Raw genomic sequence first — 24933 nt, 5'->3', positions numbered from 1 at the left:
AAAGTGACCAGGCATTCCGGAGTCAGGAATACACAAATAACACCATCATCCTTTTGCATTTATTGCTAAAAGCCAGCCAGACTCCTATGTTTTAAAAACAGCATTTGTGCCAAAATTCAAATTGTTGTGGTATAAGCAAGTTGCATTTACCTGTTTTTAATTAAAGACCCATGGGAACCAGCTAATTTGCAGAATATAGTATAGTGATAAAGGAAGAGAAAATCTCATTACAAGTGTGACATTGCTGAATGGGCCCATACCTCAAAAGGGAAACCTTACCAGCTATCACTATCACTTGCACATGCATTTACACACACACACACATACACACACACACACAACTGCTGCCATGGAAACCATGTGGATGAGGGTACAATAGCAAAGCCAGTGGACAAGCAGGCAAAAAAGACTGTCCCCTGAAATTACAACCATAGTATATACCACATCTTGGGCTCTATATTTTTCACTTGATAATGTATATAAGCATTTTTCTATATTGTAGATTTTTCCAAGTGTTATTTTAATGATTGTATAATATTTCATTGAGTATTTGTTTCTTAACTGATTTATTATATCCACTTAGATATTATTGAAAATTTGGTTCTTTCCAGTTCTTTTGTGTTTACAAATGGGATGTAATGAGTATCATTGTGCACAGAGCTTTTTCCATATCTGGAATTGTTTCTTTAGGCTATATACGTGGAATTACAGGATCAAAAAGTATGAGCACTTTTATGCTTTCCAGAAAGATTATACTAACTTATCATTTCAGTGCTACTAGCAATGGATGAGAATGTTAATTCTATGGCCTTTGGCTGTTTTCTTTAAAATGTTTTATTTTTTTAAATTCATTGAGCTAAAAAGGTACATTTTAATTTAAATTATATTTTTATTCTAAGTGAGGAATAGTTTGATTATAATTTTTATTCATTTCTTTTTATAACATGTCTTGATTGGAATCTTGGTGTCTTATTATATAAATTCTTTAATGAAAGTCTTTTTCCTATCTTGCTTTAAACATTTCCTCCTAAGTGTTTTATATTTTTTTATTTGTTTGAGAGAGGCTGGAGTACAGTGGTGCAGTCATAGCTCACGGCAGCCTGGAACTTCTGGGCTCAAGTGATTCTCCTGCCTCAACTTCCCCGAGTAGCTAGGACAACAGGTGTGTGCCACTGCACCTGGCTAATTTTTTAAAATTTTTTCTCACTATGTTGCTCAGGCTCATCTTGAACTCCTGGCCTTAAGTGATCCTCCCACCTCGGCTTCCCAAAGTGCTGGAATTACAGACGTGAGCCATGGCACCTGGCCTTTTTGCTTTTTAAAATTTCATGAGAGAGTGTGTGTGTGTTTGTGTTTGGGGGCGGGGGGCTTGGCATTCTTTACCATAAAATCTTATGAGATGACCAGGTGTTAGAGAGCAAAATAGACCCACAGAAGGAAGTCAGAATGCTGAGCATAGTTTTCCCCTCTGTTTCAATGGAGGTTGCTCATGGATTATTTCGGAATTCCTGTCCTTGTCATATCAGGGTGTGAGCCTGTCTGTCAGCAGGTAGGATCACTGGTTAGAATAAGATGACCTGGGTTCTTGTCCTGACTCAGCTGTTGCCTACACACATGTCCTTGATGGGAAGTTAGACTCTCCAACTCAGTTTCTTCACCTAGGAGATGATGGAGGGTTTTAGAGAATGACCTTGGGGGTGGGGTCCATGATTGTACACGCCCAAGGTGAAGAATCATATTGACGGGAAGATTCTTGTTGCAGATTTTTGGAAGTACCAGCACAGTGACGCTTCCTGAAACCTTACTGTTTGTGTCAACCCTGGATGGAAGTTTGCATGCTGTCAGCAAGAGGACAGGCTCAATCAAATGGACTTTAAAAGAAGGTAATTTGGATTTGGTCCTTGGGTGACATGAACATTTGCTTAGATACTTCCAAGTAAACATATTCCAGAGAAAAGGAAAACAGTATATATTATCTAATAAATGCACAAGGAGAATGGGATCAAAGAGAGGAAAAGGTATTGTGCTCAAAGGATATGTTTACAGCTTGAGTTGTTATGATTATCCACTAAGTCACTAAGTGCATCAGTTGAAGAAGCATGTTTCATGTTTTATTGATTTATGTCTTTTGCTTCAGTGCAGACCTTATGTTTAAATGGCCCTAGGCTTTTCTATTAATAGCTGTGGTTGGTTGGTCTTCATGAAGACGTGCTGCATTGACTTTGTTCTCGTAATTAGAATCTTGTGATTATAAATTACAAGAAGGTATCTTCTTAACACCTCGAATTACTCATTTATTTTTTATAGAGTCTGTAATAATTGGGGACTGTAATATTTGACATTCATCCAAGTTAACCACTTTATTGGCTCATGATGGTGAGGGAAGTAAATGATTGAGCTTGTTTCTCATTTACCCTACCACGTGTCCCTCTTCTGATCTGATCTTCCTGGTGGTAGTTAGCAGAGTCGGACTACAGTCCCATGGTACAGATGGGAAATTGTATTTGATTTCCAAAGTAATCTTTCCAGATAAAGTCATGCAAATCCCAGGATTTGGGACTTTCAGAGTCATCTCTATTATTCTGTCCAGCAATAATTCTCATTTTACCCTAGGTTCGGGTCTGACTGGCATATTCTCTTTCGTCACTGCTGTGACTCATTATTTTCATAAGCACAGCAAATGTTTTTCCTTCCTTAATTAAAAGCTCCAAAACAGCATTCTAGGTGGAAAAATATTGGCGTGTGTCGGGTCACACACCATCTTGTGAATTCAGCAGCAAACCTAGTTACCATCCATAGCTAAGGACAGCCAGGGTACTACAGGCCATCCTGCGTCACCTGTGTGGACACTACTTGGGTCATCAAGGACTTTAAGCAACCAAAAGGACCTGCTGTCTCAGGAGTGAGTGGCCACAAGAAAACTGCAGAGCTGGCTGTTGGCACTGTATTACAAGCTCCAAGAACATCATCTCTACTGTCTCTCCATCATGTTTACTACACCTTCTAATGTTTTGAAATTGAAAACAGAGTTCTTTAAATTTCAGAATTTCCTGTTTTTTCCAAAGATGAAAATTGACAGGTCACAAGAGGAGTGAGAGAAGCATTTTTGGCAGTTGAATGTCGTTAGGGTACGTTCCTTGGTTTCAGTGTTCCCAGGCAGGGCCTCTCTGCCCTGCAACACAGCTGAATACTGTAAGCACCCATGGAAGGGACCAGCATGTGCTGGGAGCCCATCTTGGGGACAGGGGAGGCTCGGGAAGCGCTGGTGTTGGAGGTGAGCCTTGGTGGGTGAGTTGAGTTCACTCAGGAGTTAGGCAGCAGCAAAGGAGGCAGCAGGTCTGGGCTGCAGGGCCTGCTCCAGTTTGGCAGGTGCTATGGGGTGTTTTGAGGTGGAGGGAGGGTGGGCCACAAGGGTATGTCAGGCCTTATCGTAGCACTGAGGCATTTGTGCCTGATCAAATGGGAAATTGAGAGCCATTAATGAGATCGAACAGGTGAATGGCTCAACGGACTTGCTTTCAGATCACTCCAGCCATGGTTGTGAGTGACTAGAGACAGGAGGACAGCCCTGCAAAGGGGGCAGGGAGCAGGGAAGGGTGAGAAGGAGGAGGGGCAGGCCAGAAACAGAGCCAGTGGAATCCAGCACTGATTAGGAGGAAGCTAAAAGACCCTTAAAGGAGGAATTGTAGAAATCTGATTACCGTCTAATAATTTCCCATAGTATCCGTTATGTTCTAAGGCTCGTTGGTTCTCTAAGAATAAATGGGCTTATTGTAGGTCAGCCCTGGATACCAGTAGCCTCAATTGATATTTCTCTATGAAGATTAAACAAGATAATGCATAGATACCCTGAGTTTTCAATTTAGTTTGAATCTTGTGGTTATAGCTAAAGGTTTCAAAATTTTTCCAAACTGTTAATATGTACATAAATGATAAAGGTATCCAGACACTGTTCTAGGCCCTGAGGTTAAGCAAGTGAACAAAACAGGCAAAGCCTTTGCCCTCGTACAGTTTTCATTCTAGTAGGGAATAAGAAAATGCATTACTTAGTGGCAGGAAGAGCTGTGGGGAGCAATGAAGCAGGGACTGGGAAGGGGCAGGGCCAGGTGGGGGTGGAGGCTGCAGTTTTAAACAGGGAAGGCCCCACTGAGATGACGACGGTATCCTTTGAGCACGACCTCAAGGAAGCGAGGGAGGCGTTCAGGCAAATGGCATAGTGGGTCGAAGGTGGGAGTGACCTTGGCCTGGCTGAGGACGAGCAGAGCAGTCGGTGCAGCTAAAGTGGAGTTAAGTAGGGAGGACATGAGCTCAGAGAGGTGACGGGGCCAGTCCTGTGGGGCAGGAGGCACCTCGTGCTCCTTTACTTAATATTTACTATAAAGATGTCCCCCTTACTGTCCTGAAACAAGATTTATAGACAGTAACCTACATATAGACACAGTTCCAAAAAGGATATGTTACCCAACTGGTAATCTAAAACTGAAATCATAGGAAAGTAATTTTGGATCACGTATACATAATTGAGTATGTAAATGCTCGGGCACACGCTGACGCCCCGCCTGTGAGCAGAGGCAGCACCTGTTGCTGCAGATGGATACACGTGGTGACTGGTTCAGCCCCACGCCTGTGGTGACTGTGTTCCAAGGTGGTGAACAATTCTGGGTCGTATTTCAAACAGAAGTACAGTCTTACCTGACTTACGCAGTAGTTACATTCTGAGAAAATTTAATGTATTATGCCAAAAGCACTTTTAAGCTTATGTGAAAAACAGATAATAGACACAGGATACTGAGTAAAGGTTTTTGGCCTGTGAGGGTGTCTGGCAGAATATCAGAGCAGCATGCAGATGCAGGGCAGCCTTGGGTTATGTAGGGCTACCTAGAGCCCCTGGCCTCCACACTTAGTGCCTGTATTGTCCCCGTCTCTGTGACCACCATAAAATGCCTTCAGATTTCCTGAGCATTTCCTGGGGAACTGTGACCTCTCCATGGAGACCACTGGCATAGGCCCTAGCGGCCAGTGTAAGGAAGGGCATTGGCTTTTTCTCAGCCATGGGAGAAATCTAAGCAGTGGGGTGACGTTTTAGACTGAATATTTGTGTCTCCACCACCACCCTAAAATTCATAGGTTGAAGCTTTAACCCTCAGCGTGATGATATTTGGAGCAGGGGCCTTTGAGATAATCACGAGGGTGGGGCCCTCTGGTTGGATTAGTGTCCTTGTGAGAAGAGGGAGAGAGACCAGAGCTCACTCTGTCTCTGAGAACACAGTGGGAAGGCGGCCATCTGAAGGCCAGGAAGAGAGGCCTCGTCGGAACCCGGCCGTGCTGGTGCCCTAATCTCAGACTTCCAGCCTCCAGAAATGTGAGAAATGAATTTTAGTGGTTTAAGCCCCGTAGTCTATGGTATTTTGCTGTGGTTGCCTGAGCAGACTAAGCCACTTGGCCTCCACTTGACAGGATCAATAGATAACTGTGTTGGGACTCAACTGATTGGGCCAGGAAGTGGCTGGGAGACCAGGTGGGAGTCTACTGCACTAGTCCAGGCAAGAGAGGATGCTAGCTGGGGCCTGAGTCGCAGAGTGGGGTCAGAGTCAGTGGAAGATACTGATGCAAACAGATAGCTTTAACTCATCAAATTGAGGTCTTTATAATTTACACCTGTTACTCCATTCCATGGTTTCCTCACTGTTTACTTCCGGGAGCCAATAAACTAGGAGTACTTTTTTTCTTCTTTCCACAGTGGTTTGGCAGGTGTTTTGTTCATCAGCCAAACATGTGTTGCTGTTCCCAGAAATGGAAATAAATTTCACCTAGTGGTAAATTACACCTAATAGTGAAAATGAGTTTTATTTGTTTTCTGGAATTAATTTGAGTTGTCTCATTTTACTTTAGGTGTGATCTTTCTGAGCCCCGATTTTGTAACTATAGCAGCATCACAGTCTCTCTCTCTCTGAAATCTCACCAGTGAATAGGATTGACTGTTTCATTTCTGTAATTTTAGACCAAATATAAACTGAAAATGTTGCCATCATCCCATGTTTTTAGATTAGCTTGCTTTGGCCTGGTGGAGTTGAAAGGACTTTCTTTAGGATTTGCAGGGCTGGTTTAGGACCTCTTGGGCTAACCTTGGCATGCTAGTTATTGCTGATTTTTGACACTGAAAATTCCATTAAATTACAGGTTATTCTTTAGCAACCCTACTCCACCTTCTTCTGTCTCCTTTCCAATAGTAACAAGCATGAAGGACTGGGTTGAATTTGGAACCATTCTATACCAGTCATAAAACTCTGCTCGACATGTAAGAAGACTACTCTCTAATTCCACTTGAGTGTTGTAATAAGAAAAGAAATTTTTAAAAAAGATAAATTCCCAGCCAGATGGGCCCAGATTCCTGAGATGTACCTCGAATGGTTAATATTGAAGATTGCTTAGGACAGAAGGGTCAGAACAAAATTAGTTATTTGAAATTTGACAACAGTCTATTCCCACATGAATGTCCCTTTCCAAACTTGTGCCTCTTGCCACAGTTCCTCCCTGTGCCAACAGGGTCACAGCCACCAGTCTAGAAAGCAGTGATGCACTGCCACCTCCCCCAGTGCATAGAGTCCTGTCGTGTAGATATGGGAGGGACCTTCCGAATCTGACTCCTCTCTGGCCTGCTTGCCCATGTCTTAGCCAGGCCCTTGGCATCCGTTTGCTACGTTAATATGAGAGCCTGCTGTCCACCACCCCTGCTGCCCGCCTTAGCCCTCCCACGCACCTGTCACACTGCCCTCAGGCACACCCTCCGAAAGAACGAATTGGACCAAGCTGCACCTGCCTGCTGGAATGCTCTTGGTGTTGTCTCTAGTGATGCTGCTGCCCGTGTGGCCTGCCCACCTGTGCTGGTGTGTGCGCTAGCCGTGCACGAGGAGAGAAGTACAGCAAGGGAGAATGGGCGTCATCCGTGATGGCTTGGAAATTTCAACAGTGGGCCCTTCCTTCCCCACAGCTAGTTTGAGAAGCACTGGTCCACAGGGGCGAGTCCAAGCTCCTCAGCGTGTGTGTGAGGCCATTCACAGTCCACTGTCACTTCCTCTCCAGCTCCCTGGGCTCCCACCCTCCCTGGTTGCAGGTGTCCTGGTTGCAGCCATGTGGCTCCTTGCTGGGCCTCAGAGACCTGGGGCCTCGGCTCATGCTCCCTCTCCACTAGCAGCCTGCAGCGTTGGCCGAGCTCCTGGTTATCTGCTAAAACCCCCTTCCCAGGTCACCTCCCTGGCTCCTCAGGCAGGTGAGCCCCTTCCTCTTCTGGGGTCTGGGGGTGCTTTGTTGTCGCCTTGGTTTTGGCACTACTAGCTTGCACTGTTCCTGTCCATTTGTCTTCCTTCTGGATTTCCGCCTCCTTGGTGGGGTGTCTGGGCAGCCGGGATGCTCAGTGAACGTCTGAGGCACCGAATGCTGACCCGGGCCCAGAAGCCCTCTGACTGGACGTCTTCTGGGAGTCCTGAGAAACAGACGAGACTTGACTTTGCCTTCTCAGGACGTGTCATCAGCCACTCATGTCATGGTCAGGGCCGTTTCCAGTTCTGGTTTCTGATCTTGAGTTTCGCTTGGCTTTTTGCAGTTGTTTTTTCTCTGCTGCCCTTTAAGCGACGTGCACGTCGTCTGGAAGAGTCAAATCTGTCTGTAGAGGAGTGACAGAAACACGAGAAGGGGAAAATTATGATAAGGGATGACGTTTCGCTAGTAGTTCTAACCTGTTTTCTCTTGAGGGATTTTCTAGGTTTAGGATATGCATCGTCTACCTTTCCACCTCATTGCTTAAGCACAATGAAGGTGTTTATTTCTTCTCCATTGTTGTGGAGAACAGAAAACACGGCTTTATGAGAGGAGGTGTGAGAGAAGCCTGGTTTTGCTTCTGAGCATCTTGAAAATGTGCTGGTTCTCTTTTTCTTTTGTATTTTACTTGTTAAGATTTGAAACACATCAGAATGTAGAGATGTCGTATAACGAACCCCCATGTCCCCGTCACTCAGCTGCAGCGAGCACCAGCTCGTGGCCAGTCTCATTCACCTGCCGCTCCACTCACTGCCCTCCCTCGTGTCTGAGATGTGGTTCAGAATGACACCTCCCTCCTTGGGGACAGGTTCTCGCAGCAGCAGTCAGCACCCGAGTAGTGGAGATTTCAGCTCTGCTAGGGATTCTTTGCGGCATTGGTGGGCATGTATTGAAACACAGTTGTGATTGTTGAAGTGCGTGGGTGAAGTTTTGGCTGTGACTTAGTTACCTGTCCCTGTGATCACCTTTGGTGTCTGTGTGGTTCGATGGCACTCTACTCGAGGATGAATGCTGTGGAGCGATGACATCCTGACAGGCACCTGGTGTAGACCATAGTGTTGAATTGTCGCCTGTTCCTCCGTGACCAGTGATAACGTTCATTGTGTTTTCAGCGTGCGTTTTCGGCCTGGGTTACTTCTGCCAAGGAGAAGGTGAGTAAGACACGGGAGAATTCAGCTGTCTCCAGTACCGGCAGTTTTCCCAATTACTGTGGTGTTTCCACATGATTGTCTTTGTCAAATGTGACATTTCGTGACTTGTGGAGGTTACCTCTGAAGGAGATGTGTTGCATCATTCCCCGGTTCTGGTGAGATTTAGAATTGGAGGGGTTTTTGATTAGATGCCCATTTTTAAATGCTCTTCTCATGAAGGCTGAACTTTGAGGAATGTTTGAGACATTCCACCTTAAAATTTAGACCTACCAACTTTAATGGGAGTTTAAGGCTTTAATGAAGTGCCTTCTCTCTGGAGGGAGGAATGAACTGCCACTGGGGAGTTGTATTCCCCAATTGGGTCACTTGAATGTAGGAAACATATTTGGGAGATTAAAATTTTGAGTTAAGGGCCGGGCGCGGTGGCTCACGCCTGTAATCCTAGCACTCTGGGAGGCCGAGGCGGGCGGATTGCTCAAGGTCAGGAGTTCAAAACCAGCCTGAGCGAGACCCCGTCTCTACCATAAAAATAGAAAGAAATTAATTGGACAACTAATATATATAATATAAAAAAAAATCAGCCGGGCATGGTGGCTCGTGCCTGTAGTCCCAGCTACTCGGGAGGCTGAGGCAGGAGGATCGCTTGAGCCCAGGAGTTTGAGGTTGCTGTGAGCTAGGCTGACGCCACGGCACTCACTCTAGCCTGGGCAAGAAAGCGAGACTCTGTCTCAAAAAAAAAAAAAAAAGAAAAAAAAGAAAAAAAAGAAAATTTTGAGTTAAGGGAGGGTGAATGACTTTGTTTCTGCCGGTAATTTTTTTGAACCTTCACCACATTCTTGAGAAAATGGCAGTTGTTTACCTCATTCAGAATATGCCTTTCTGGTAGTCCATAAAAAAAAAAAAAAGACAAGAACAAGAATATGCCTTTCTGATTTTGCTGTTGTGTCAGGATTAAAACCTCCATGTCATCTTTAACCCATTCGTTCCTGTCACTTCCTTTATCTGGTCAGGACTCAGTTTGGGTGATGCCTTTTCCCTCCTGTCTGTCTCCGACTTCCCTCCTCTGTCCATGCTTGCTCGTCCTGCCTTACCTGGGTGTCGCCTCACCTTTGTGATTCCTCCTCCTCCCCTTTTCCTTCACTTTGTGCCCTGGTGCCCACCTGTCTGATCTGCCTTCAGAGGATGTGTGCAGCCTGAGCATCTTATCCAAAGTGCTTGGGACCAGAAGTGTTTCAGAGTTCAGATTTTTTCATGTTTTGGAACATTTGCATTATCTTACCAGTTAAGCATCTCAGAACCAAAATCCAAAATGCTCCGGTGAGCATTTCCTTTGAGCATCATGTCAGTGCTCAAGTTTCAGATTGTGAGCATTTGAGATTTTCAGATTTGGGATGCTCGACTTGTATCACGTTTCTCTTTTTCTCAGAAGCCTCCAGTTGGTGCATAGTGTCCACCATACCACACCGTTTTGTTTTGTTTTCTTTCTTTCTTCTTTTTTTCAAGAGATAGGGTCTTGCTCTGTCACCTAGGCTGGAGTATAGTGGTGCAGTCATAGCTCACTGTAACCTCAAACTCCTGGGCTCAAGTGATCCTCCCACCTCAGCCTCCTGGGTAGCTGGGACTATAAGTGCACACCATCATGCCCAGCTGATTTTTTAAAAAATTATTATTGTAGAGACAAATTCTTGCTGTGTTGCTGAGGCTGGTCTCGAACTCCTGGCCTCAAGCCATCCTCCCATCTCGGCCTCCCAAAGTGCTGGGGTTACCGACATGAACCACTGTGCCTAGGCCCACGTCATACAGTTGTCAAGACTTTTTTCCTCCCTGATGTCACAGCCAATGGTCTAGCCTTATTTGTATTGTTTCCCAGTAGGAACACATCACACTTGCCATGCATGTGTCTCATTCTCACAGATAAGGTGACAGTTCTTCACCCATATTGTCTTGTCATCTCCATGCTTGGGGCCAGCTACCTTCATGAAGGTTTTCTGTGCTGAGTACTCTGGGCTTCACCTGGATACCAAGTGTTTTATCAGTTCATCATACACTGTGCATGTACATTAGTTTTGTAAGCCAAGCTGGAAGCTTCCTTCTTTATCTCACACAGCACTTAACAGAGAACCAAGCTGGTAGTAGGTGCCTGACATTGTTTTTGAGATGCGTCTGGCACATCTCAACAGGTAATAACTAGTAGTTAGGTTGTCAACCTCCTCCGGATAGAGGGAGCCAGGGAAGAGGCCCTTGAATATTTGGCACATGGGGAGGTTTACAAAGAGTATAAGGCAGTCAGGATTTCATCTGTGGTCTTTTAGTCTTTTAATACCTTTCAAAAGGGGTAACTCAGAACATTTCAAATCACTACTAGAGATGCACTTAGAAGGGACTGGTTTGGAGAATATCCAACCATGCCATGACATCTTAGTTGTACAGGTGAGAAGCTGCATTTAAGCGCTGGATGTGTGGGGGTCAGAAAGGTGGGCAGATGGGGTCAGGAAGAATGAGCTGGAGGTGGGCAGTGAAGCCAGTGGTCATCTAGATTCTACCGGAGAAGCAGCATGTTCCAGAAATATCAGTGCTCATCTGAACAGGAGAAGAGAATGATCTTACAAGGTTCCTTGAGCTCCGGTGAAGTGAGCAACCTGTTCTTGTGGCTTCTGTAATCAAAAGGATCTTAATTCTTCCCACGTGGAAGAAAGTCTGCCTAGAGCTACCTCCAGAGGGAGGCCATCAGTCCTGAAGTCTGGTTTGAAACAATTATTAAATTTTGGTTGACTTCACCAAAGGTGTTTTTCTGTTTAGCTGACTTACCGCCCCATGTTTTCCCTGTGCTCTCACATGTTCTGTCGAGCCTGTGTTCAGGGACCCTTGGGATGGTCCTGAGGGGCCCTTCATCCTCTTATTGTGAATCTTAGTAGAAATATTTACAAGACTCAGGATCTAATTGAATAGGAGAGAGTTAGAATTAAGAGAAGGGGAGAGCTAAGGACAATTGAGTCTTCAAGGTCATGTGACTGGGGAAAGAGGGACCACCAGTCAGTGTGGGGACCCTAAGAGGAGGAGCAGGTCCTGGGGGTGTGGCCTCGGCCCAAGACGCCATAAGCAGGGAAGTGGGACTGGGTCCTGGGTGTTCATTACATTCGGTCGATGGAGTTTGACAGCGCGGTATTGATCTGGGGGCCAGAGGCAGTGAGTGGAGAAAGGCACAGAGGTGAGAGGGTGGCCCAGAGGGCTCAGAGCAGGATTGTCCCTGTGGCTCAGCAGAAGAGTCACCTGGCTGTACCTACAGAATCAGCTTTCTGGGGGAAGGACCCAGGAGTCAACATTTAAAAAATTCCATAGGTAACTCTTACATGTTGCTGCCGGGGATGTTAAATGGTACAACCACTTTTGAGAACTTTTGGCAGTTACTTGTCAAGTCAAATGTAAGCAGTGTGACTTAGCCACTCCACCCCTTAAGTATTTTCTCAAGAAAGAGGAAAGTAGGTCCAAATAGACTTATATACAACTGTTCATGGCAGCTTTCTTCACATTGGCTGAAAAATGGAAGCAAACTAAATGTGTATCAACAGGTAAGTAGATAAACAAACTGTGATCAGTCCTTACAGTGGGATACTACTCGGCAACAAAAAAGAGCAACCATGGGTTGCAGTAAGCTATGATGATGCCGCTGCACTCTGGCTCAGGCAACAGAGTGAGACTCTGTCTCAAAAACAAACAATGATATGGATAGGCAAACAACAAAAGAACAAACAACAATATGGATGAATTTCAAAAACATTATATAAGGAGAATGAAGTCAGACATAAAAGAGTACCTACTGTATGATTTCCATTTGTAAATTTTTTTTTTAAAGATTGTGGTCTTGCTCTGTCATCCAGGGTAGAGTACAATGGCTCAAACATAGCTCACTGCAGCCTCGAACTCCTGGGCTCAGCCTCCGAGTAGCTGGGATTATAGGTGTGCACCACCATGCCCAGTGAATTTTCTTCATTTCTTTTTAGAGACAGGGTCTTGCTATATTGCCCAGGCTGGCCTCCAGTTCCTGGTTTCAAGTGATCCTCCCATCTCACCTCTCGAGTAGCTGGATTACAGCTCAAGCCACTGAGCCCTGCCCATTTGTGAAATTTTATTACAAACCAAATGAATCTATCAATGCTTGTCTGGGGTAGGTTTGGGGAGTATTGAATCCAAAGGAGTATGAGAAGATGTTTTGGGGTGATGGAAATGTTCCGTATCTTAATGGTGAGGGTAGTTATGTGAGTGTATGTGTTTTTCAAGATTCATCAAACTATACACTTAAAATAGATGCATTTGGGAGAGAAAGAGCTTGTGCAGACGTAGAGTAGAGAGCCCAGAGGTTTTGTATGTTTATAGGCAAAGGAGGAGCTGAGGGTCCTTGGAGACAGGGTTCTGTCTGAGGGCCCCATGTGTGAGTGTGAAAAATTCATGAGTGTGAAGATGAAAGCATTGTCCCTTTATAAAAATGCAAAGGGAAGAGTGGAGTTGGGCAAACTTGGAAAGTGAAGGGTAGGAGGTTTTAGAGAGCTCACTACCCCTTTACCTTCATTTTCCCTGTGACACAGAAGGTAGAGTCACCTATGGAGAGAGAATGGCCTTGAGGCGAGGAGTAAAGGTTGGAAACGCCAGCTGCAGGGTGAGGAGCAGAGGCCAACCAGGAAGTAGATAAATGAATCTCCTAATGCTAGGGGGCCCAGCTGGCGTACAAATGACTAGTGTTTTCTTCAGTGGTGCTCAGATGCCTGGGGGGGAGGGATAGGGGTTGCAGGTGGATCTGGGGTGGGGGTTGATAGAGTTTATCTATTGGATTATCAGAAGTGATCAATGTTGGCTGCCCAGGCCAGGCAGGAATAGAAGTAGGGAGCAAATTGCAATAGTTTGGATATTTGACCCTCAATGCTCATGTTGAAATTTGATCCCCAGTGTTGGAGGTGGGGCCTGGTGGGAGGTGTTTGGGTCATGGGGGTGGATCCTCATGAATGGCTTGGTGCCCTCCTCTAGGTAATGCGTGGGTTCTTGCTCTATGAGTTCCCCTGAGAGCTAGTGATTAAAAAGGGCCTGGCACCTTTCCCCTCTCTCTTTTGCTTCTTCTCTCTCCATGTGATCTCTACACATACCAGCTCCCCTTCCCCTTCCACCAAGAGCTGAAGCAGCCTGAAGTCCTCACCAGAAGCAGGTGCTGCTTCCATGTAGCCTGCAGAACTGTGAGCCAGAAAAACCTCTTTTCTTTGTAAATTACTGAGCCGCAGGTATTCCTTTATAGCAACACAAATGGACTAAGACAGAAACTAACACATGTATTGCCCCACTAAGTGAGTCAAGCACCTCCAGTGTGCCAGGTACTGTTTTAGATCCTAGAAATACAGCAGGCAAAAAAAGGTAAATCACGGTCCTCGTATAGCTAGCAGTAATTAGAATCAGACATTAAACAAATAATGAAACATCTAGTACTTCAGAGGTGGGGAGTGACATGAAGGAAAATTAAGCTGGGAAGAGAGGGGTAGGTCCTGGGGAGTAGGAGGTGGTCATGGAAGATCTCTCCGAGATGGTGACATTTGATCAGAGACCTGGGCAGAAGGAACAGCAAATGCAAAGGCCCAAGGCAGGAACAGGCTTGGCAGAGTTTGGACACTAGGAGGCTGGTGTGGCTGGAATAGAGTGCAGAGGACACAGTGGGAGATTGTTAGAGGGTGACAGGATGAGAGGGAGGGATTAGGTAGGATTTGTGGGCCACTGTCACTGTATGAGATAGGAGCCACCAATGGCTTTTGGGTGGCAGTAAGTATAATCTGCTTTATGTTTTTAAAAGGATCACTCTTTGTCAAGGCACTGACTTAAAGTCTTGACAAACATTTAATCCTTATTTATAATCCACCTAGAGATGCCCCATGAGGTAGGTGTTATTATCGCTTTTTTTTGTTGTTCCTTTACTGATGAGGAAATTGAGGCTCAGAGAGATTAGTTAACTTCTCCCAATCTGGGGTAAAAGACGGAGGACATGACTTGGGCACATGGAGGTCCAGGTGTGGTGGGGAGTAGTGGAAAAGTGCAGCTGATCCAGAGGGGGGCCTTGAGGTGGGGCCTGGACTCGCCCCAGCGTGGTATGGTTGAAGTCGTGAGCTGGGTGCACGCTCTGGGGGAGAAGCTGGAAATGTTCCTCCCTGTGTTGAGTAGGGAGTGGGGACAAAAATTCACTGCTTTTGGAGATAGAAATGTCCAAACCCTTAGGGACTTGGACATTTGTGTTGTCGCATCTGTCTCAGCTTAGCAAGGGGATGCGGTTAGCACAGTACACAGCAGTGAGCGTCTCCTGACCTCCTCCAGGAGCTTGGTTTCTCCAGGCATGAAGCTTGTGCCATTCCAGGCTCTGCTGGGCACAAGGGGGGGGGGGTGGAGGTGACCAGGAGCTGCTCCCAGAGGGCAGTGAGCAGGTTTGCTTCTTCCCGTGTTAATCCTGGGAGACCAAACCTCGATTTCAGCCATTATTTCCCCAATCTTTACCCAGTAACTTCACCTTTACCTTGAGTAACACACACTTTTACACTTGTGAGTTTACTCCCCTGCTTTTTTTTTTTCCCTGAAAGTAAAACAACTTGGGGAGATTGGCTTTTATCCTTATGAGGCCCCATGTAGATGGAGTGGCCTATTTCACAGCGGTATTGGTTTACAGCCTGCAGGCCGGTGTTCCTTTTCACATGGCTGAAGACTTTCTTTTTAAGCAAGAAATTTGCCTCATGTCCTATCAGTTCTCATTATTAAATCAAAACAACCACTTTTCCATGTTGATCTTTCATTGCACATTTTCAGATGATGCTTTTTGTTTTTCTGGCTTTCCAAAGATGTTTCTCTGTAGCTTTTGTTAACGTGGCAACTTTCAAGCATATGTCCCATTCCTATTTTCCGTCTTTTAACAGTTATCAACAGGCTGCCATTTTTTGTTTTATTTGCTCCCCCCACCCCACCAATTCTATAGTATTTTAAAGCAAATCTTGAGGCCAGGCTCGGTGGCTCACGCCTGTACTCCTAGCACTCTGGGAGGCTGAGGTGGGCAGATTGCTCGAGGTCTGGAGTTCAAAACCAGCCTGAGCAAGAGCAAGACCCCGTCTCTACTATAAATAGAAAGAAATTAATTGGCCAACTAATATATATAGAAAAAATTAGCTGGGCATGGTGGCGCATGCCTGTAGTCCCAGCCACTCGGGAGGCTGAGGCAGTAGGATTGCTTGAGCCCAGGAGTTTGAGGTTGCTGTGAGCTAGGCTGATGCCATGGCACTCACTCTAGCTTGGACAACAAAATGAGACTCTCTCAAAAAAAATAAAAATTAAAAATAAAGCAACTCTTGGATGCAAATGATTCTTTTAGGGAGAAACCTATCTACATACAGACTAGGTCATTGTTACACCTCAGGAGCCGAGCAGCAGTTGGCGTGCCCCTGTCAGAGCTGGCATAAGAACTGTGCTTTTCCCAGGCCTGCAGCCTTGCAGGACCTTTCTCTAGGCACCTCAGTTAGAAGGTAGAGAGTGCTAAGGTGACCATAAGGTCCTCCAACTGGAGTTTATCTCCTCCTAAGCTTAGAAAAAAAATCACAGTTCTTAAACACTGATATAGCTGTCCCAGGAATCCTTCCCGGTCTCCTGCTGATGTCCTGTATCTTAATTGGAACCTTTTTGGTTGAGGGCACATCTTGGGACCTGTGGCCTCAGTGTCGGGTGACTAGTGGATAAGATATAGAAAAAGAGGACAGTCTCCATCTGCAGATGAGTCCCTGAGACTGAGCAAATGCTGCACAGCAAAGATCAGGTTACGAACAGGAATTTAAATCATGTTGGCCTCATGTTTTGTTTCTGGTGGATTGCTAGGATTTGGCCATGCCCTCTGAATCTGCGTTTATCTGTGATACCTGTAAGTGTCTGAGATGAACAAAAAAGATGCCATTTTTACTGCTTTGTTTCTTTGGAATATGACATTCTCACTCTTCCTGGCTTGCATGGCTTCAGGGCTGCGTTGAAATAACTGGGTTGTAATTGCAGCTCGAAGAGTTTGTGTTTCAGTAGTATGCGTGTCGTGCACCTTTATTTCCTGTCTCTTGCATCAGTCTGTTTGTGAGAGCTTACCGAGAGGTGATTAATGGGAAAGATAAACACATGCTCACCACTGAAAGTTCTTCCTGTTTCCTAAAGTGTTTTTGGTTTAGTGAATTGTTTGTTTGCTACCCGCAGACCACATATGGTGTGTGTACTTCTGTTGTTGTGAACTCTGTATGCCTTTGTGTAGGAGCTGGGCTTTTAAAGGGAAGCCAACATATGATCAGGCTTGAAAGATTTTCCTTCATCCGAGAATCCCAAGTGAGTAGGAGGATTGGACGGCCGTCTGTCACTGTAAGCAGAGCCCGCAGGGTCTGGAACAGTGTGTACAAAATCACATGAGAATATTTGCCGTCCTTGCCCCCAGCTCTGAAGCTGTGTATGGCGTGGCTGTCTAGCGCATGGGGTTTTGGTTGCTGGAACTACCTCATCGCTGTGAGTGTCATGCTTGTGGACTTTAGATCCGTCACCTCACAGTGCTGCAGTGTTAGTGTTCGTGCCCTCTCACGGCCACCGCCGTCCGCCCCCGGAATCAGGTGATTCCTCTGCCTTCGTGCCCAGGAGAATCTGGGGAGGAGAAATCCTGCCACTAACTGCTGCTTTAAGAAAAAACTTACAATTTACAAAGTAATGTCTGCCTTTGTAGGAATTTTGAGAAATATAGAAAAGGTGGGAGAGCCATTTATATTTCCAGCAAAGATAACTTACAATTAGCATTTTTCGTCTTTCCATCTAGTTTTTTCCATGTGCATTGAAGATTTTTCCCATAGTTGCATTAATACTCTGTGTACGATGTTGTCGTTTGTCCTGAACATAATAGCATGATGTTACTTGTATATGTTTTTAAACTTTCTTAGCCATTTTAGAAGCCTTAATTTTCTGCCATAACTGTGTTATTGAATAGTTAGGTCATTTGTGATGCTATTGTAAGCATCTTTGTACAAAAAAGCATTTTTTAGAGCCGGGCGCGGTGGCTCACGCCTGTAATCCTAGCACTCTGGGAGGCTGAGGCGGGCGGATTGCTCGAGGTCAGGAGTTCGAAACCAGCCTGAGCAAGAGCGAGACCCCGTCTCTACTATAAATAGAAAGAAATTAATTGGCCAACTAATATATATATAAAATTAGCCGGGCATGGTGGCGCATGCCTGTAGTCCCAGCTACTCGGGAGGCTGAGGCAGCAGGATTGCTTGAGCCCAGGAGTTTGAGGTTGCTGTGAGCTAGGCTGCAGCCACGGCACTCACTCTAGCCTGGGCAACAAGCGAGACTCTGTCTCAAAAAAAAAAAAAAAAAAAAAAAGCATTTTTTATATTTTATCTTTAAACTAGATTTTATAGAAATACAATGAATGGATCAAAGGTAATAAATGCTTAAGGCTGTAGGATTGCCATGTACTACTCGAAAGCTGTGTCCATTTACCATCCAATCAAAATCAGTTCTTAGTCTCAGTTTTGCTTTTCCTAATAGGAATATCTAGTACAACTCCAGGTATCTGACAAGGTAAAGATTTGGGTTTTAGAAATGTCAGATAATAATGCCATCACCCCTTGTTCACTGTGGGTAGCCCCTGGTTCTTCCTTCCATGTCTGTCCCCCAAGTTATATGCAAGTTTCTTTTTTTTTTTTGAGACAGAGTCTCATTGTGTTGCCTGGGCTAGAGTGCCGTGGCATCAGCCTAGCTTCACAGCAACCTCAAACTCCTGGGCTCAGGTGATCCTTTTGCCTCAGCCTCCCAAGTAGCTGGGACTACAGGAATGTACCACCATGCCCTGCTAATTTTTTCTATATATTTTTAATTGTCCAATTAATTTCTTTCTATTTTTAGTAGAGACAGGGTCTCCCTCTTGCTCAGGCTGGTTTCGAGCTCCTGACCTGGAGCAATCGGCCTCCCAGAGACCTAGGATTGCAGGCATGAGCCACCGAGCCTGGCCCATGCAAGTTTCTTTTTTTTTTCTTTTTTTTTTTTTTTTTTGAGACAGAGTCTCACTTTCTTGCCCAGGCTAGAGTGAGTGCCATGGCGTCAGCCTGGCTCACAGCAACCTCAGTCTCCGGGGCTCAGCGATCCTTCTGCCTCAGCCTCCCGAGTAGCTGGGACTACAGGCATGCACCACCATGCCCGGCTAATTTTTTGTATATATATTTTTAGTTGGTCAATTAATTTCTTTCTATTTTTGGTAGAGACGGGGTCTCGCTCAGGCTGGTTTTGAACTCCTGACCTGGAGCAATCCTCCCGCCTCGGCCTCCCAGAGACCTAGGATTACAGGCGTGAGCCACCGCGCCCGGCCCATGCAAGTTTCTTGACAGCAGTTCTCCTCTGCTCTCAGTTCCGTATCCAGTCTCAGTGACAATCCTAAGAGCTTACATTTGTGTCTTTGTGTGTATGTGTTCTAAAGTACCTTCACATACATTATCCCATGGAGGTCAATTTACATTATTGGTATGACTTGTGACTTGGTCCTGGGAAGCCTCTGGAAATCCTGACGTTTTAAGGTCTAACGATGCCTTCATTGTTGTTCTTTTGCACAGATCCGGTCCTGCAGGTCCCAACACATGTGGAAGAGTAAGTTTTCTAATTTGCTCAGTACTTCCCTTAATTCATAGTCTTATTCAAGCAATATTTATGAGGCTAGTTGCTGGGAGTACATATATGTGCATACGTTTAACGTATAACAAGAAAGAGACATATGAAGTCTTACAGGTGCTGTGATGGGTGCATAATAGGCAATGACATTAAAAAGACTTGAGATGAGACTTGAGTTTTGAACTTAAACTTCCAAAGTCCTCAGGAGGACTAGAAGAGGACGTCTCCCTCTTTGATGTGTCATACTATGGAGAGAAAAGGTGAAGGTGACCTGCTCCTGCTGCTAGAGAGTGTGTGTTGGAGTAGATGTTGGACAGCACCTGCAAGAGCCTCACATGAAGGCGCATCCTAGGCAGGGGAAAGATTCAGCAAGGGGTTTCCAAGTGACCATAGAGGTAGTTCAGTCTTTAGCAGATTCATGTTACAGAAGATCCCCTCACGTCTGCCTTGCAGCCAGCTGCTGCTGACGTAGGGACCTCGATCTGTCTCCTTGGTGGGGTCTCTCTGATGTCAAGCTGTCAGAATCCACGTTTATTGCCTCCAGTTAAAAAATAAATGTCTCTTGAAGACTAAAAAGAGATTTATTCTACCTGTTTATATACCTTGCCATTGCTACTAAATTTTATTTTTTTAGACAGGGTCTTACACTATATCCCAGGCTGGAGTGCAGTGGCACAATCATAGCTCACTGTAGCCTTGAATTCCTGGGCTCAGCAATCCTCCTGCCTCAGCCTCCCGAGTAGCTGGGACTATGGGTGCATGCCACCATGCCCAGCTAAATTTTTTTTTTTTTTTTTTTTTGAGACAGAGTCTCACTTTGTTGCCCAGGCTAGAGTGAGTGCTGTGGCGTCAGCCTAGCTCATAGCAACCTCAGTCTCCTGGGCTCAAGCGATCCTACTGCCTCAGCCTCCCCAGTAGCTGGGACTACAAGCATGTGCCACCATGCCTGGCTAATTTTTTGTATATATATTTTTAGTTGGTCGATTAATATCTTTCTATTTTTAGTGGAGACAGGGTCTCGCTCAGGCTGGTTTCAAACTCCTGACCTCGAGCAATCCGCCTGCCTCGGCCTCCCAGAGTGCTAGGATTACAGGCGTGAGCCACCACGCCCAGCCTAAATTTTTTATTTTTTGTAGAGATTGTTGCTCAGGCTTATGCTGTTAAATATTAATCATTGAAGTTCTAGTCACAGTTAATGTGGAAATCAAAAAGTAGACTTGCTCTGGGTCCTTTTCACTTATTTTACCTTTATCTAGAGTGTTTTGATCAAATTATGATACTATTCTGTAGTTTTATACAATTTCTCCACTAAAGTATAGTATATACCACCATAGGGGTATTTTATTTATCTGGGGCTGAAATGAGAGAGTAGTGAGTGCCAATTGTCTTACACACGCATACACACAGACACACACAGACACACACACACAAAACCACCCCCAATCCCTGTTATCCATTTTCCCATTATGGCTTTGCATGGCTTTGACGTTTTGCTCTGTGTCCTGGGCTATAATTTGTCATTGACACTTACTGTTTAATTGCTAGGCCCGCCTTCCTTCCAGATCCCAATGATGGCAGCCTGTACACACTCGGGGGCAAGAATAATGAAGGTCTGACAGTAAGTATATTTAGCTTCTTTGTATATTCTAGGGGTTCTTGACTTGTGGTCCTTAACTGTGTCTGCATGTTCAGATCAGCTGGGAGCTTTAAAAAAACTGGGGATTCTGATTCAAGTAGTCTAGAGCAGGGCCTGGACATCAATATCTTTTCAGAGCTTCCTAACTGAGATTTTACATGTGCATCTAGAGTTCAGAAACAATTATATAAACTCCAGGTTCTTGTGGCCCTGCCAGCACAATGGAAGGCTGTGACACTCCCATTAGTAACAGGGTTTGTTCTAACTGGTCACCCTCAATTTGGGAGGGGAGGTGTATTGGAAACACTGTCTCTATCTCCACCCCCCATCTTTAGGGGAGGCATGTGATGTTCCACTCTCATCTCCGTTTGAGAACCTAGACGAGTGGTTTTTAACCTTGGCCCCCACATAGGGTCACCTGATTTATGACAAATGTGACATTGCCGTGCAGGAGGGAAGGATGGTCTTTTCCATAAGTGGTGTAGGTCAGTTGGGATACTCATATAAAAAAATCTTGACTCTGACTCCCCACCGTAGACACACAGTTCATTTTCAGATAGATTGTGTATCTCAGTGTGAAATGCAAAATAACAAAGCTTTAAGGAAAAAAAGCAGAACATCTTCATGACCTTAGAGTATGTAAAGATTTCATATCTAGAGTAGGATATGAAAAAAATACACTAATCATAAATTTAGTTAAAAAAAATTGACATATTGGCCGGGCGTGGTGGCTCACGCCTGTAATCCTAGCACTCTGGGAGGCCGAGGCGGGCGGATTTGCTTGAGGTCAGGAGTTCAAAACCAGCCTGAGCAAGAGCGAGACCCTGTCTCTACTATAAATAGAAAGAAATTAATTGGCCAACTAATAAATATAGAAAGAAAATTAGCCGGGCATGGTGGCACATGCCTGTAGTCCCAGCTACTCGGGAGGCTGAGGCAGAAGGATTGCTTGATCCCAGGAATCTGAGGTTGCTGTGAGCTAGGCTGATGCCACGGCACTCACTCTAGCCTGGGCAACAAAGTGAGACCTTGTCTCAAAAAAAAAAAAAAAAATTGATATATTGATTATATTAAAGTTAAGAACTTTCCTTCATTAGGAGAGGAGACCACAAAGTATTTGCAGTACACATATCCAACAAAGGATTCAGAATATATAAAGAACTCCTATGGATCATTAAAAGAAAAGACAACCCAATAGAAAAATAGCAGAAGAGGATATCCAAATGGTCAATAAATATGAAAAGGTGCTCAGCTTTATTAGTTATTAGGGAAGTGAAAATTAAAATTACAACGCTATATTACTGTCTAGTATGCCATCATGCTACTCTGCAGAATGGCCAAAATGAGAAAAATAGAAAAAGAAAACATGTTTGCTGGGGATGTGGAGCAACCAGAACTCTCACCCACTGCTGGTGGAAGTCCAAGTTGATGTAACTGCTTTGGAAAACTGTGACAGCATGTACCAAAGTCCTCGTTACCCAGGAAGGCACTGCAAGGCTGCAGACCCAACAGAAATGCATGTGTACGTTCACCAAAAGGTGTATGCCCAAATGTCCTGCAGCACCATTTATAGTAACCAAAAAAAGTAGAAACTAGCCAAATAGCATCAACAGTAGAATGGACAAATAAATTACGGACTAGTCGTGCAGTGGAATACTCTACAGCAATGAAAACTAACAGTCTATGACTATACACAGCAACGTGAATGACTCTTACAAACATAATGTTGAGCAAAATGCGACAACAAAAAAGGGTTCACTCCAAATGATTCATTTATATAAAGCTCAAAAACAGGAAAAACTAGTCTATGCTCTTTTGAAGTTGGGATAATAGTTACCCCGGAGAGTTATGGCTAGAAAAGCGAGTGAGAAGGGGCCTACCAGAGCACTAGAAATGTTGTTTCTTTATCCGGGTGGTGGTCACATGGGTACATTCCCTTCGTGGGAATTAACTGGGCGCTATGATTCTGAGTGCTTTTCTGTTTGTATGTTGTGCTTCGGTAGAAAGTTTAAAAAGCCTCCAAGCATTCAGATGTGCAGCCAAGGATGAGAACCACTGGTCTAGACTAAGTAGGTTGTGGGCTCTAATTTGGCTATTTTTAAATTATTTTATGAATACCTGTGACTGAACGAGCTGGGAGAAGGACAAGCCTGGGTAGAGCTGTGTGTACCCCACTTTCAGCATTTCTCTCCACTGCTTTCTCTCCACATTACCGCAGCCCCCATTTCTTAAGCAGTTGTCTGCCAGAAACCGTGTTGAGTGATTTGTGCAAGTTATCTCATTTGATCCTTGCAGCAGCTCCATGGAGGGGGGTATCCCCATTTTAGAGGTGGGGAAACTGAGCCTGGAGAGGGGAAGGAACATGCCCAAGGCCGACGCTTCCAGTGTTGGAGTTGGCACTCACAGATCTCTGTCTTCCAGAGGCTGCTGCTCACCACCACCTTGTGTTTCTTCCTCTGTTGTGGTTTAGCAGCTCTAGGACCAATGTGTTTCCACCTCGGGCCTTGAATCCAGAGACCAGTGGCTATGCCCAGCAGAGACCACAGGACTCCAGACCGGGAGACTTGCACCGACTTTCTGATTCTCAGAAATATCTGGCACAAACCCAATCATGACAGCCTCTCTGCGGCACTTTTCCTCTTCTAAGGCTTAGTTTGAATGTTTGGATGACAGGAAAATCCCGATTATTGATTAGTATTTGAAGTTCTGTTTATTAAAGCTAGAGAGAAATATTTCCTTCCTTAAAGAAAAAGGTGACAGTGCAGTGGAACCTGCAGATTCTGTAAAAGCAGGTATCTGTAGAACAGTTTCAAGAACACAGAGTGTTCCAAAAATAAGTATACTGAAACGAACATTAACCAGAAGAACTAGTCAGATGTCAGCTGTAAACTCGGAAGAATCAGTTTTATGATGAAATGCAGTTGAAACGTTTGGATTTCTTTGAGTTTCTTTTCCTGGCACCCACCATAACTTCCTTTTTAAAACCAAGAGGCTCCATTATTCTGGTTTTCAATAGAGAACTATTTACTGAAGAAAACATCACATCAGACTTTCTTCTCCACCTCAAACTCTTGTGTTGCCCGTGCCATGACGGTGACCCGTGACACGAGGCTGCATGTCTGCAGCACTGGTCTCACGGCTCCCTCCCACTCTGAAAAGCGTGTCATTCTATCCAGCCTGGACAGCTCTGGGTCAGTTTTCCAAGACAGGAGAATCTTTTCCTCCCACCTTTAGAATTTCACAGGACGTGTAGCTCTCCATATTTGTGTAAGTCTTTTGAGAAGAGGTTGATGTCACCCCTGGGAAGTGGTCTGGACAGGAGCCCTTGTGCCACCTCCTCGTGTGGTGTCCAACAAAGGAGTTGGTGTTTACAGAGCTCAGGGACCTGGGAGCCCCGGGGCTGGTGGGCAGAGGGTCTGGGAGCATAGGCGCCTATTCTCCTTGCTTTCCAATCTGGAAATCTCCCGTCTGCCAAGTGCTTCTCCTTTTAGCAGAATTGGGTAACAGAAGCAGACTGCCCAGTAAAATTGTAGTAATTGCACAAGACTCGGTTAACTTATTTTTTTCTTTCTTTCTTCTTTTATTTTAAAGAAACTTCCATTTACCATCCCAGAGTTGGTGCAGGCATCCCCATGCCGAAGTACAGATGGAATTCTCTACATGGGTAAGCGGTCCTGTTTTCCACACTGGAACTCGTACCTCTGTGACAGTGAGTCCTGCAATCTGAGAAAGTGGCTTGTGGAGAGAGAGAGGGGCACAGCCACCCCCTTGCCAGCCCTTCTGGAGAGGCCACCCTTGCCTCGATTGTGCTTCAGGTGCAGGTCTTGCTAGGATCAGCTGACTAATTAAGAAAGGGCTCCCCTCACTTGGGAGAAGAATTGACATCATTAATATGGTTACTTATTTAACAAGCCTCTAGCTACTGTGTTGACCTACTCCTGCGATTTCAAGATTGCAAAATACCCAGTGGCAATTGGATGAAATTTAAAGTGAATACAGTAGTCTGAGCCAAGAAAGGGAAGCCAGGCTCTGCCTATTAATTATAGGGCTTTCTTAGTATTTCCTGCTATCAGAATATTTGATAGAAACAGCACTTAACAGCCTGCCTAGATAAACCTTCATACCTGTGAGGTCACAGCTTTCAAAGCA

General features: G+C 45.0%; 1 protein-coding gene across 2 annotated transcripts in view; it reads left to right on the top strand.

Moving 5' to 3' along the window:
- The window catches only part of ERN1 (endoplasmic reticulum to nucleus signaling 1), an 80808-nt gene that overhangs the window by 27288 nt on the left and 28587 nt on the right, over nt 1-24933 (top strand). The window contains exons 2-6 of one of the 2 annotated variants that reach the window (XM_075994680.1): nt 1220-1288; nt 1763-1883; nt 19094-19127; nt 20694-20766; nt 24376-24448. In XM_075994680.1, coding sequence (XP_075850795.1) covers nt 1220-1288; nt 1763-1883; nt 19094-19127; nt 20694-20766; nt 24376-24448 — 370 coding nt within the window. The remainder of the gene's footprint in view (nt 1-1219; nt 1289-1762; nt 1884-19093; nt 19128-20693; nt 20767-24375; nt 24449-24933) is intronic. The other variant, XM_012747464.3, reaches the window with a different exon arrangement.

This window comes from Microcebus murinus, chromosome 18 (assembly GCF_040939455.1).
Source record: "Microcebus murinus isolate Inina chromosome 18, M.murinus_Inina_mat1.0, whole genome shotgun sequence".
Taxonomy (NCBI): Eukaryota; Metazoa; Chordata; class Mammalia; order Primates; family Cheirogaleidae; genus Microcebus; species Microcebus murinus.
This window is presented reverse-complemented; position numbering and strand designations above follow the sequence as displayed.